The sequence below is a fragment of the Salvelinus sp. IW2-2015 genome, linkage group LG6.1 (assembly GCF_002910315.2).
Source record: "Salvelinus sp. IW2-2015 linkage group LG6.1, ASM291031v2, whole genome shotgun sequence".
Lineage (NCBI taxonomy): Eukaryota > Metazoa > Chordata > Actinopteri > Salmoniformes > Salmonidae > Salvelinus > Salvelinus sp. IW2-2015.
The window spans coordinates 5,098,952-5,112,442 of record NC_036845.1 but is presented as its reverse complement, the minus strand read 5'-3'; the positions used below and the strand labels follow the sequence as shown (position 1 = coordinate 5,112,442).

The following is a 13,491-nucleotide window of genomic DNA, read 5'->3' as shown; positions in this document are numbered from 1 at the left end:
GAGAGAGAGAGAGAGAGAGAGAGAGAGAGAGAGAGAGAGAGAGAGAGAGAGAGAGAGAGAGGGGGAGAGAGGGAGAGGGAGAGAGGGAGAGAGGGAGAGAGAGAGAGTGCGCTCATCCTGGAACCTTGAGATGATGTTGTATTCACCCTGCACAGTCACATTACTCATCATCTGCTGCCAACACTGGTCATTTTCTCCTCCCTTCTTCCCGCTGCACGGTCACTCATTTTCTCATTTTGAAAGGCGGCTACTTCTCTTTCTTTGAAAGCTCAGCGCCAGTCCATTTTCTGCTATGACTTTCAATCAGGCAGTCAATGTGAATAAAACGCACAAAAGATGATTGATGGATCACGGCCTTTCTCCCTGTCATTATCAATAGTTGAAAAGGAATCTCCGTAGACTAGATACAAAGGCAGTTTACTGTAGCTGTTGTCACCATTACATGAAAGTACCTTGAAATCACCAACCCCTTATCACAAGGCATTACAACACTGATGATCATGTAAATCCATTCTACAACCATCTAGAAAGCTGGGAGGGTGAAAGTGTGAAACCAACAGACCTCTCTTTCTCTTTCTCTCTCTCCCCACCCTCCCTTTGTCCCTCTTTCCTCTTTCCTTCCCTCCCCCACTCCTCTTTCTCTCCCTCTCTTTCTGATAAATGTGTTAAGCACTGATAGGAGATTCTCTCCAGATCTCCCACCCCAGCCCAAAGGCATCGGGCAACAGGACACAGTGTCACTGCCACAGCAGAAAAACGGTTAAGCAGATTTACGTGCACGCTTACTGGTGAAAAGAAGAGGGAAAAACTATGACATTTTCTTTCAAAGGGCTGGAGCGTGTGATGTCTCTTTTTTGCCCTTGCTGAATAAACGGTTTAGAATGTAAAATCAAATGTTGCCTTTCCTGCAGCGGTCCAAAGACCTAAAACCCCAGAACACACACTAAAGAGATGCACATCACATGAACCGAAGGGCAGCCAGAGGATTTATTGTGTTTGTGAGTCTCCATGATGAGGAGGATACAGTATGTCATTGTGATTTCTTCACACTTTTCCTGTTTATGTAATTCCTCCACAATACGGTCAATTTTAGGGACATGTGCATTTCATATGCATAGCCTTTTATGGTGAGATTACCCGTCCAAAATTGTAATCAGTAATGTAATTTATGGATTATCCAAACTCAGTAATGTAATCTGATTATTATCTGTTACATTAGAAGAAGACAAAAATATCCATCAGACACATTTGGTGTGTCATCATAGTGCTGTCTGACTACTTGTGGTCTGATTCGCTCATGTGGAACAAACTTTAACTGGTGCCTCTTTTCAATGCTGAATTGAATGTCATTGAGAAAACAGAAAGATGTCATCCTTTCTGAATTTAAAAGTAATCCAATATGTAATCATCTAGTATTTCAAAACTCTCTGTAATCTGATTACAATATTTTTGCTGGTAACGTGTCTGATTACAATATTTTTGCTGTAACAGATTGCATAGATTCACTGTCCTGTGGATGCATTGGTAGGAGAGACACGCTTTGCCGTTTTTTTACCTCTTCACAGGGCCAGGTGTTGTATTCAGATTCCCCTTGAAAGCTGTCCTCTGCTTTGCCCTGAGCTGTTTTATGAATTCATTTTGATGAAATGATCTTCGGTGCCGACAATCACGGTGTGTGTGAGGGGCAGCTGGGAGCTGACAGTATAGATGGTACAGAGGCAGAATAATCCTCCGCCACCTGAGCCTAATACTACCTTATAGTCTATCTTCTGTCTCTCTCTCTTTGAGCATTTACAATAATATCATGGTAGTCAAGGATGATAGGCCTGAATTGAATTACCCATCCCAGAGGAATGTTATACATAGAATGACTATAACAGTGTTAAAGCCTCTCAGACCACAGTAATCTGACGTCACACTGCTTGCTTAGTGGGCACCACTTCTTCCTGATTCAGCTCACACCGAGGCTCGAACACAGGACCTCTGCCTTGCTAGCACACGTCACCGCCCTCCGAGAGAGTCTTACCAGTTTGCGCCACGCAAAAAGCTAGCTATTCACTGGCGCAAGTGGGGACACTTCAGACTGAGGAGTAAGTTTCACACATCCCCATGTGCTACACATGGGTACATCCAATATGTTTATTATTTTTCTATGGTGTCAAACTCCTCCTGACTGATCCCAGTGTTGGTGTGTAAAATGAACAGCAGAGTATCCTTAGTGTAGGTAGCGGACCGTCAGTAGGAGAGAACCACTGTAACCTCCCATGTTCCCCATCGGTCCCTGTTTGAAAACTGCTGCACTCTTTATCTTCCATTCACAGCGAGAACGTCTTGCCTGAGTGCACCACGCGCACACACACACACACACACACACACACACACACACACACACACACACACACACACACACACACACACACCACACACACACACACACACACACACACACACACACACACACACACACACACACACACACACACACACACACACACACACACACACCACACACACACACACACACACACACATAGAGGGATGGCAAACTACCCCAGGCAACAGATCAACGCGTTCTTTTCTCAGAGGGAAGTGCTGATATCGTTTTCCTTGGATAACAGCAGATAGAAACTGATCTTAAGGTCCTCAGGGAGATGGATGGAGAGAGAGGAGAGAGAGTGAAAGAGTAGAGAATGAAAGAGGAGAGAATGAAAGAGGAGAGAGAGAGGAGGGGGGCTTTGGAGAGATGGGGGGTGGGGGTTATAGACAGGGAAAAGCACATTGTCAGATATTATTAGGCTCACCAAGGTACACCATCAGGCCCCTCAGCACCTGCCAGGGAAGTCACTACTGACATGTATCTGTGTGGGTATGACTAAAGCAGAGGCCAGACAACCCTGTCTGAACTATCAATCGAATGACTCCATCCATCTCAGTGCCTTTCTGAACAACCAATCATCATGACTACCTCCATCTCKGACCGCTCCACACAAATTAAGCTGTAAGTGGTGTCTGAGGCTCATTCAGAAGTTTGGTGCTTTTGTACCACTCAATGAGGACAGATTGATGCTGCTACTTTTCCATTCTTGTTTGACAAAAGCTCATGCGATGTGGCTAGATGAGGTGATTCTGAACATTGATGTTAAAACTTCTGAAAGGTCTGACTCTGACTACAGATACCGTACATACAACTCCCCCCAAAATATTGTTATTAGTCTTCAAGTCTTTTCACACATTGCAGTGGATTGTAAACTCCCTTCAAAGCTGGAATGGGTGTCATTTCTAAAGCATGCAGTGTGAGATTCTGGTCTCCTTTCTTGAATGATGTCCATATGTTATCACAACACTTCATCAAGCTGATTAAAGCAATTACAGGGTTTCTTTTTCTTCTCCAAAGAGTACACCAAATACGCCGAGGGACCCATAGGATAAACCTAACATCAGGAGATGCTGATGATGACAACAAATATCTGAAACCTCTTTGAAATCAGACCCATTTAAAATCACCCACAGCGGAGTGATCCTGTCGTTTAGAGTTCACATCTATCTGGTTTCACATCTGTCTCAGACACCGGCGGAAGAGAGGGAAACAGCTGTTTGGGTGGAYTCAGACCTGMYCTGCATCCRAAATGCTACCCTATRCCCTATATAGTGTGCTACTTTTGACCAGAGTCCTATGGGTTTGTTGTGCARWAAATATGGAATAGGGTGCCATTTGGGACGTCACCCTGMAGTTACCTGATGTGATGCTTTGTATTTCAAAARGAGCCGTGAAAGGAAGTCTGGTGAACATTGTGATTCCATCCACACTTAGGTAAGAGAACAAACAAGCCRYTAAAGGCGCCTAGGTAATTGGGTAGCGTTTAATATGCAGAAGAGATGGTGAAAARGGCTTCAGTACTGAGACATAATACTAATAGGTTGCCCAGATGGGAGGTGGAGTCTGGGATTGGCTGAGTGTCTATTTACTAAAGTAGAGTGTTTTTATTGACCTCTCTGAAGACAWWAGCGCCGGGGCAATGCACTCTCTGGCCACTTTGTAAACGACAAGCTTTATCAGAATGTTTGTTTGTTTTTTAGTTAGTTATTTCTGAMTGTTTCTCTCTCTCTCCYTGCAATCTACGGATACTCTGGGCACTTTGGCTGGAAAGTGTTGRAATTTTCAAAACAACTCYACTAAAGACARGGCTACCAGCRCAAAGCTGATGCTGGATAGATGGATTACTGCCCTTACTARTGGCAAATAGATTACATCAACTCTCKCRTTGAACACTGCATWCTTTAGATAGCAAACCATTCATTTGAAAGCKACAGTGCCATTGGAAAGTAGAAGGTTTTTGCCCGTTTCTCCTCAGGAACYCTGAGACYTTAAGGCAGGMTGTTGTAAACTAAGGTAGAGCACATGGATGTCTGAGCTCKATACCTCAATCTGCAGCAGGGCRTCTTCTCTCTGGCGAAGGGCCTCCACGTCTTCCTCACTGATCTCTGAGAGGAACGCTTTCTCCTGTCCATCCCCCTCGGAGCTCCCTGCTGCACCGCCAAACAGGGGACCCTCCTCCTCACACAGCTCTGCAAACGGAGTCTGGGGACTCTGTGCTCACACACACGTGCACACGCGCACGCGCACACGCACACGCACACACAAACACACGTAAACAAGAGAACATTACAATTAGATTTGTTTTGAGAATACCAATGTATATTGCTTCTGTCCTGCACCTCTTTCTCCCTGACTCCACTATAGGTCTAGGCAGTCAGTGTGATTCACAGCACAGGGCTAACCTCACAGTACCTGAGCCAACCGGAGAGCAACTGGGGGGAAAACATCCTGTACTCCCGGAATACAATTTCACCTCAACACAACTAGAATGTTTCACACTTTAAATATATCACTCTAGACAGCTGCCACCCCCTCTTCACACTGTTTACCCAAGTTCAATCAAAAAGGACTAGGACCACTTTCTTCTCTGTGCAGACAGTTTACTGAGCTCGCTCTCCTTTCAGCACACTCAATGGAAACGTGGGAGTCGGTCACTGAAAGAGGCCCACATTGATCTGCTAATTTTGACCCCTAATTGCATATTTATGACATTGATAAAACCCTGAGGTGGCTTTTGTTTTTCCTGCCCACAGTGTATCCAATCATCCTGTCGTTCCTCTCTTACTGTGGGCAGCTTCTTCAGTACGGAGGAGGGAGGGGCTAGACACAGGGGCCTGTGTCTTTGGTCTGCCCACTCAATGTGAACCACACAGCCTATCTGCTCTGCCTTCTGTGCTGTTCTTGCTTTTTGTTGTCAGTGAATATGCACTATCTGCTACAGTAGTGTTACTGACATCCGAGGTATAGGTCTCTCGGCCGGTCTATACTAAATTACAGACCAACTGCTTTTCCCTAAAACTGCAGAAATGTAGTGATTTGTGAAGAAATCTTCCTTATTCACATTTATGAAAAAAGGAATAACTTTCACGTCATTGAAGTTTCTTTCTTCACTGAAGATAATCACTGTTACGTAACCTGTCCTTATATCTGGAGTCTGAGACGTTTTCCTCTTGAGCCAGCATAATGAAAAGACCTTGATGAAATTGATTCAGCAGGAAATAAGCCTTAATACATAAGCCTCTGGTGTCCTGGTGCTGTAGGGTTCAGGGGTGTGTAAGGAGAACCTTGATACCTGAGTTTGTGTATTCTCCAGCGGGTCATTTGAGCTCAGTATGATTTCAAACAAGAACTCTTTCAGGGAAAGTTAGGGATAATGTGAAATATGTTTCAATAACATCAACATAAGTTACAACTATTTGCATTGATTTTCAGGAGGCGCTCTACTTGACATGATTGTACTGATATTATTCCAGGACATTACAGTGAAACCATGAGGAAGTATAAAAGGTTAAATGAAGATCAGGCAATGAAAGCCTAGCTACCAGCATGCACAGCTAAATGAGACATTACTGTAAAAAATATCTGGTTGTTTTTACGGTAACTTACTGGCAGAGAGTTACATGTAAGTTACTGTAAAAGAGGTACTGTATGTACTTTACAGTAATGTACTGTTAAACATTTATTCTGAATTTACAGTAATATGCTGTACTTTTTTTTACAGTAACTTACAGGTAACTGGATGCCAGCAAGTTACATTGTAGAGTGACACAGTGTCACATACAACACAGTAACACTACACAGTGCATCATAAAGGATGTCTGAGTTTCTCATTAGCTTTATTGAGTGCTTTTGATAAGGATCAGTGCAGTTTTCAGTGTTGTTATTGCCGGTGTGATGTATGAATAAATTCAATCATGATTTAATTGTATTGTGAAGAGGTAAAAAAAAAATCAGCTCAGTCCCTCTTAGAACTCATAGAAATGTGACACCTTCAAAATGATTCACTGTTCATTCATCTCTGACTTACAACAAATTACTTTGGTGTATTGTTGTTTTAGTTGTCTCCTCTCCTGTCCCCAAAGGTGTTCTGAGAAGGCTATATATCTCATGTAATCATTTGTACTAGATGTCTCCACGGGAGACAAAATACTCCTTAGATTTGGGGAAAGAATGACGGGTTACACAGAAGAGAGAGAGAGAGAGGTCTCCAGACACAATGCTTTCTGGTGTATCAAAATGATACCTGTTATCTGACTTCAAGACAGCTTTTATATGGTATAGCCCATGACTATATGTATAAATCATAATATAGACATACTAATTGTCATGATTTTCCACTGTATGTGAGTGAGTCCGTCTATTTCTGTGATGTCTGATTGAATATAGATTGGATTATCATTTTTCCATCTCAGTAGTCTGAAAGTGATGGTTTCCAATGAAAGCGTAAAAAAAGTGGATGGAATTGTCACACGGTATCAGAGTTCATCTCGTCTGTTTTTTTAGCCTACAGTTATTTTTATCTAGTTCTTCCAGGCTAGACTGTCTGTGGCTCATATTGAATACCAAACAATCTGTTGTCTCCTTGTCTGATCTCTCTCTCTATATATATATATCTTTCTCTCTCTTCTGCCTCTCTTCCTCAGTGAAAAAAGCAGGATCCTCCCATCACAGATCTCTTATCATACCACCTCCTCCCCTGAAGGGATGGGAAGATCTGATTCTGTGTTGATGTAGTCGGGACAACTTTGTCCTGCAGAAAGTACATATACCCCAGCTCAAACCCATAATGTGTCTCTCCCTTTTGAACTTTTCAACTGACATAAAAATACAGATAATGTGTTGAACAACAGTGGCAGTACTGAAGGGACTTGGATGTATAGCAAATAAATTGTCTGGGAGTGGAGAGAAGAGAGGGAGGGAAAACAGAAAGAGGGAAGAGAAGAGCGGGAGGGAAAACAGAGAAAAGGGAAAAGAATAGAGGGGGTGAGAACTGAGAGAAGAGCGAAGAGAAGAGAAGGGGAGAGAACTGAGAGAAGAGCGAAGAGAAGAGAGGAGACACTAGACAAAGCTTCAAAGAACCTCTCATGAGAAGGCAATCAAACAAGGAGAGCCAAGCTTATTATCTTTGTCTCTAATGAGCGTTGTCACCTTCACAATGGAACAAAGGCCAGTACAGACTGATACACTGTGCATCAAACTCACCTGCTTCATTTCTGTCTGTGCCGGGGGTAGCAAGGCCCTCGAACGGTCTGCAATTTTCTGAAGAGACACAAGAAGAGAGAGCGAGCACAAGAGCATGAGAGAAGCATTTAGTTCATATTGTAAAACATACTGTATATTGCAGCCGTGTTGCAAATCAGCTCTTTATTTTTCATGTCACAAGGTCACCATTCTCTATAGAACAACACCCCACTAAACAGATGAGAAGACATGAGGCAATGCAAAGGAACCTTTTGCAGATCTCCATAGCGTTGAACCGACTCTGAGAGTTCTGTCTTAAGTCTAGTCAGGCGAAGACGATCTTGCTGTGAAAACAAGAAAAGAAGAACGAAGATTAGTGACAATTATCTTAATTTATGTCTCTGCTTCTGTGTATTTAATTAGATACAAAGTCTGGAAAATAGATGAAAAAACCCCTTTAACCCGTGTAGAGCCAGTGATGATGTCAGAGAGTTGTTTGATGAGTTGACTGGTGCTGGTGATGACTTTGTTGGTTTGCTGCTGTGTAGAATGTCTGGAATTGAAGAGAAAGAGAGCCAGAGAGAATGACATAGAGAAAGAAAGAGTGAAAGAGAAAGCGAGTGAGATAAAGAGGGAGAGAGTGCCAGAGAGAGAAGACGAAAAGACAAAGCGATATGCACATAGTCTTTAGCTTCTAAGGTGGTATGAGTGAGGTTATTCTCGGGGTCGTGAACTCTGGAGGACGTGGCAGGACATGGCAGCTTTTATCCCCTGGCGCTGGATTCTAGAACGGACAGTGTGCCTTCTGGGCTGGCCAGGGCGATGGGAACTCTGAGTTCAACCAATTAAGTGATTCAATATTAACGACAGTCTGACAGAGCAGAGGTAGGGACAGGTCCTGTACACTGGCACAGTGAGGGACGCAGGGCGCTGGGTGTTCTTTCTCTGCCAGGGGAAGAACAAAGAGGAGCCACCCAGGCTTTCACCATTAAAAAAAACAGCAGCTTACAAACTACAGTGCTACCCAGTGGTGGGAGGATGGAGGCGCACTCATTATGGCTATAGATTTCAGCCAAGGATGGATTTTTATGTTGAACGAATGAACCCCCAATTATTGTCTACAAACACATTTATTATCAAATAGTGGCATACGTGTGGATGGCGATTCAATCAATAAGTATCATTTTAAACAATTCCACTTACAGTCTGCCACTCATGGTTTATTTGGCCAAACAGTACATTGTGAAGACAACACAAAAAGATAGATGCCTTCAGTAAGTTTACTGATTTCAGACACTATTGTGATTATGGAAATCATATTAAAATCTCTGATAGACAATAGTCACATTTGCATGCACAAAAACATTTTCTTGCACTAATATCAATACTGACTGCCTGTAGCTTTTCACATTTATTTTCAACGTCTCCTCCCACACACTCCTTTACTGAAGCATCTCTGGGTCGTTCCATGAGACTAGTGACTTTTGCATCCCTTTGATATTATAAGTAGAAATTGTGCACCAATATTGAATTTTAAATGCCTGTTATATTAAATGAAGTTCCCTTTAATATAGACCACATGAAAAATGCAACAAATCTCTTCTAGGAAGATTGCAAAAAATATCTCCAAGTTTTCACCATCATTGTAAATCCCTAGTTACTGTCATTTCTGAAGATTACTATTTATTTCATGTGATTAGTGATTTCTTTTAGTCTGTCCCTCGTTTTATGTTCAACCCTGTTCGGTGAAATGAACTCTTGTTTTAATATGGTGAAACTATTCCTTTAAAAAGTTGATTAAAAAAATTAAAAAACAATATACACATCATAGACTAAAACCATGTGAGCTTGTTTGACTCTTTTGGCCATTTTCTGGTGTTTTATGGTGGAAAACTGAGCATAACACATCATCCCTGTTACCCATAGATAGGCAGGCTAGAAATGTTTTAGCAACTACCTTTTTTAAAATTAAACTTGGATTCAATTGCCCCTCCCTGCTGCACACAACCAGCTTCCGTTCTCCCTGTTTAAGATTAAATCGTCAACCCTGTTATGGTCAATGCTGTTACGGTCAACCCTGTTACAGTCAACCCTGTTACTTTATTTGGCACTGAATTGGCACTTACTATAGTAATTTTTTAATTGTACCTCTGTTTTTTTATGAAGTTGGAAATGTGTTCTTTATCTCAGTGGAGCAGTAATGTTTCTGGATGAGGTTTGGTTTGTTGTTTTTAAGTTTAGGTGAGGGCTGAGGCTAGTGATATTGTGTTGAGGCAACCTGGTGGATGAAACTGAACTGGTTGAAATTAAACTGTGTCTGTGAGCTCTTATGACCTTAGAAATCTGGTTGGATAATACTATTCAAGACTGTGTTGATAATCTTAGGCATAGCCAAATAAGCAGTCTGTCTCAACAGAACCCTGCTTGCCCAGAGGCAGCATTAAACATGGGGGACATCAGGACAGCACCTCCTCTCTCTCACACACTATCCTTCAGACAACTAGTCGCAAGTCTCCCTGTGCGCTCTCTCTCTCTCCCTCTCTCCCTCTCTCTCTCTCTCTCTTCACTCTCCATCCCTCTCTCACTGTTTCTCTCTCTCTCCCTCTCTACGCTCCACCTCTCTCCCACTCTTTCTTTGTCTCTCCATCTCTCTCTCACTGGGGCTGATCAGCCACAAAGGAATACAAAGCAGAGCACAAAGGAGATGACTGATTGCAATTCACATTATATTTTTACATACTTTTCTGCTGCTGAGTCCCTACTCTTGAGATCTTTGTGGGGGCGCAAGTGACTAACAGATCTCGATAGCTTTGTAATGTGATACGTCAGAAGAGTGTGAGAGGGTCCTCTAGAGTGGGCGATGTGAACCGAGAGAGTTTGGCACAACATACTGCTCGGTACAGTGGCATAAACCTACACAGATGATCCATAGAAACTAACTCTCTAGAACAGGTGCAAACTGACTCATAGATGATCCACGGGTATCCATTAAAACAGGTCATAATGGATTCTTATGTTTGGTACATGAAGCATTGGAAGATGTTGATGATAATGTTGATGATAAGTGCTGTGTTGTATGCATACATTTGACATGTCATTTGTTGCATGGTTTTAAGTTAAAACCATTGACGTACAGGTTATCCCAATCCATGTCATACAGTGAATACACTGTAGGCCTGAGGACAACAGAATTAGGATATTCACCTCCTGTGTATTAGGTTAACTCATTACATGCCTGCAGATCCAAAGGCACAGTCCTTCTCCACATAGATCAGACATGTTGTTCCTGTTGTGGCGTGATGGTGCATGAACTAGCCGTGAGTTTACCGTAATCCTCCGGATGTCTGAGAAGTCTTTGACTGAAACGTTAAACGATGACACATCAGCCAGAGGTTTAGCCATCTTATTAATCCCTTTGGTTCCTGTGTGTGTGTGTGTGTGTGTGTGTGTGTGATTGTGTGTGTGTGTGTATGTGTGTGTGCGTTTGTGTGTGTGGCATGTTTCCTTTACCTACCTAAGATACAACAGAAGGTCACAGTCAAGCTTATTAGTGACAGTATGCAGGTGGATTTAAATACAAGCACTTAGAGCACACTTTTGATCCAGCATGGTGAACCAACTCCAACTTTCAGCTGCATCAGGGTCATATGATTGACTAGATATTTTTCCTGGATATTACAAGTACCTCATCCAGCCCACAGCTACGGACTCTAATTAACCCAGGATAGAGTATCTGCTTCGCCCACCCATTTAACAGCAGCTTTTACATGTGTTCTAGTACAACCGGTCTTGCATGAATGGGGGAAGTAAAGCAGTATTCATCTCCTGCACAACATTATGAATGGCTGTTTTCATGAGTGGTTTGAATGTATCACTGGCAGATACAGTATGACCTTGCTGAGGCAATGCAGAGTGACAGAGACACAGCAGGATAAGTCATAAACCAACAACACAGAGGTCATACTTTCTCTGGCTTTAGGAGCCATACTTGTAGCTCAACTTATTTCTCCCCTCAGAAGCTAGCGTGACTGTACTTTTGCTTCGCCTTCAACCTCGAGATATCTCTCTCTCTCTCTCTCTCTCTCTCTCTCTCTCTCTCTCTCTCTCTCTTCTCAGCTCTCTCCCTCTCTACACCTCCCTCTCTCTCTCTCTACTCTCCTCTTCTCTCTCTCTCTCTCTCTCTCTTCTCTCTCTCTCTCTCTCTCTCTCTCTCTCTCTATCTCCTCTCCTCTCTCTCTCCTATTCCTCTCTCGTCTTCTCCTCTCTCTCTCTCCTCTCTCTCCTCTCTCTCTCTCTCTCTCATCTCTCTCTCTCTCTCTCTCTCGCTCTCTCTCTCTCTCTCTCTTCTCTCTCTCTCTCTCTCTCTCTCTCTCTCTCTCTCTCTCTCTCTCTCTCTCTCTGAAAAAACAGGAAGTCTATTTTCCCACTGTTTTCCCACCTAGTTGGCTTGGTTCTTCCCACATGCCAGAGAATTACAGTTTTCCTCCTTATTTCCTCTCCCAGATTTAGATCAATATTTGAGGACTAGGGGGGAGGTATGGAGAAAACGGTCTCTCTAGCAGTATTTTATCCCTGGGTCGCTAAAGGAGCACCAGGACAGAATGTACGGCTGTACATCAGACACTGGGTTCAAATAATATTCAGCAATCCTACCGTTTAGCTTGTAGCCTACTCTTAGTGTTTGAATTTAGCCCAGCGTTTCCCAACTATCTCCTGGGGACCACAGGAGGGTGCATGTTCAGTTTTTGCCCTAACACTCCCACAGCTGATTCAAATAATCAAAGCTTGATATAGGTCATTATTTTAGCAGACTCACCTGTAGTGCAGTGCACAACAAACTAATGTGCCACCCTGTCACGTTCCTGACCTACTTTTTATGTTATTTTGATTATGTTAGTTGGTCAGGGGCGGAGGTGGGGGGGCATTGTAATGTTGTAGTGTTCGTGCCGTTCAGCATCTATGCGTGGTAGTGCTGTCATGTGATAAGCACGATAGTGTTTTGTTAGGTTGGTCTAGTTATGTCTACTATGGTTGCCTAGATTGGGTCTCAATAATCAGAGACAGGCTGTCATTCATTGTCTCTCTGATTGGGAGCCATATTTAAGGTAGCCAGTAAGCAGTAGGCTTTTGTGGGGTTTGTTTTCCTGTGTCAGTGTTTGGACCACACAGGACTGTTTGAGAGTAATGTCGACGTTTGTTGTTTGTAGTTGTTTTCTTGTTATTTACATTAAAACATTACAATTAACCGAATCCGCATCTTCGGTCCGATCCATGCTTCTCCTCGTCTGAGGAGGAGAACGACTTGACAGCCATTACAGATAACACACCCACACGGACAGTAACCGCGCCAAGCGACCTTGAGAGAGGATGGGAAGGAAAACCTACACGAGAAATCGCGACGAGACAGAGGAAGTGGAGTCGGAGCACAATTTCAATGAGCAGAGAGGGACTCCTTGCGCGCATTAAGTGTGGTGCGTGAAATAGTCTTGAGGGAAGGGAAAGGCAGCCACTCAGCCCATCAGGATGGCGCTGGTATGAGGTGGAGGCAGCCGTAATGAGAGGAGGCTGGAACACCGAGAGGCTTCACCTAGTCACCAAAAATTCTTGGGGGGGGGGGGCTAAAAGGGGAGTGCTGGGCGAAGGCCGTTGAGATACCTGAGCCCAACTCCCGGGCTTACCGTGGCAGCTAAAGGCGGTCGTACTGGTCCAGCAGCCGTGTTATGCGGTTAATAGCGGTAACCAGGGTTGTCCCCAGTACGCTAAGTGGCGCTAGCCAGTGCGCGCTCAAATTCCCACTACTGACCCGCCACTGGGCACTAGGATTGGGCCTCGCAGCCGCGATGCCATGAAGCCCAGACATCATCACACAGCCTCCGCCCAACCTATACTGATCACAGCACCATCCCACGCCTCACAATCAACACACACACAGG

The 13,491-nt window shown here is 43.5% G+C and overlaps 1 protein-coding gene across 1 annotated transcript in view; it reads right to left on the bottom strand.

The window, feature by feature from the left end:
- tsnare1 (T-SNARE Domain Containing 1) overlaps positions 1-13,491 on the bottom strand; it is a 122,392-nt gene that overhangs the window by 10,164 nt on the left and 98,737 nt on the right. Inside the window, exons 5-8 of the mRNA XM_023988463.2 lie at positions 8,021-8,111; positions 7,828-7,902; positions 7,580-7,636; positions 4,421-4,588 (exon numbers count right to left, since the gene is read on the bottom strand). Coding sequence (XP_023844231.1) covers positions 4,421-4,588; positions 7,580-7,636; positions 7,828-7,902; positions 8,021-8,111 — 391 coding nt within the window. The remainder of the gene's footprint in view (positions 1-4,420; positions 4,589-7,579; positions 7,637-7,827; positions 7,903-8,020; positions 8,112-13,491) is intronic.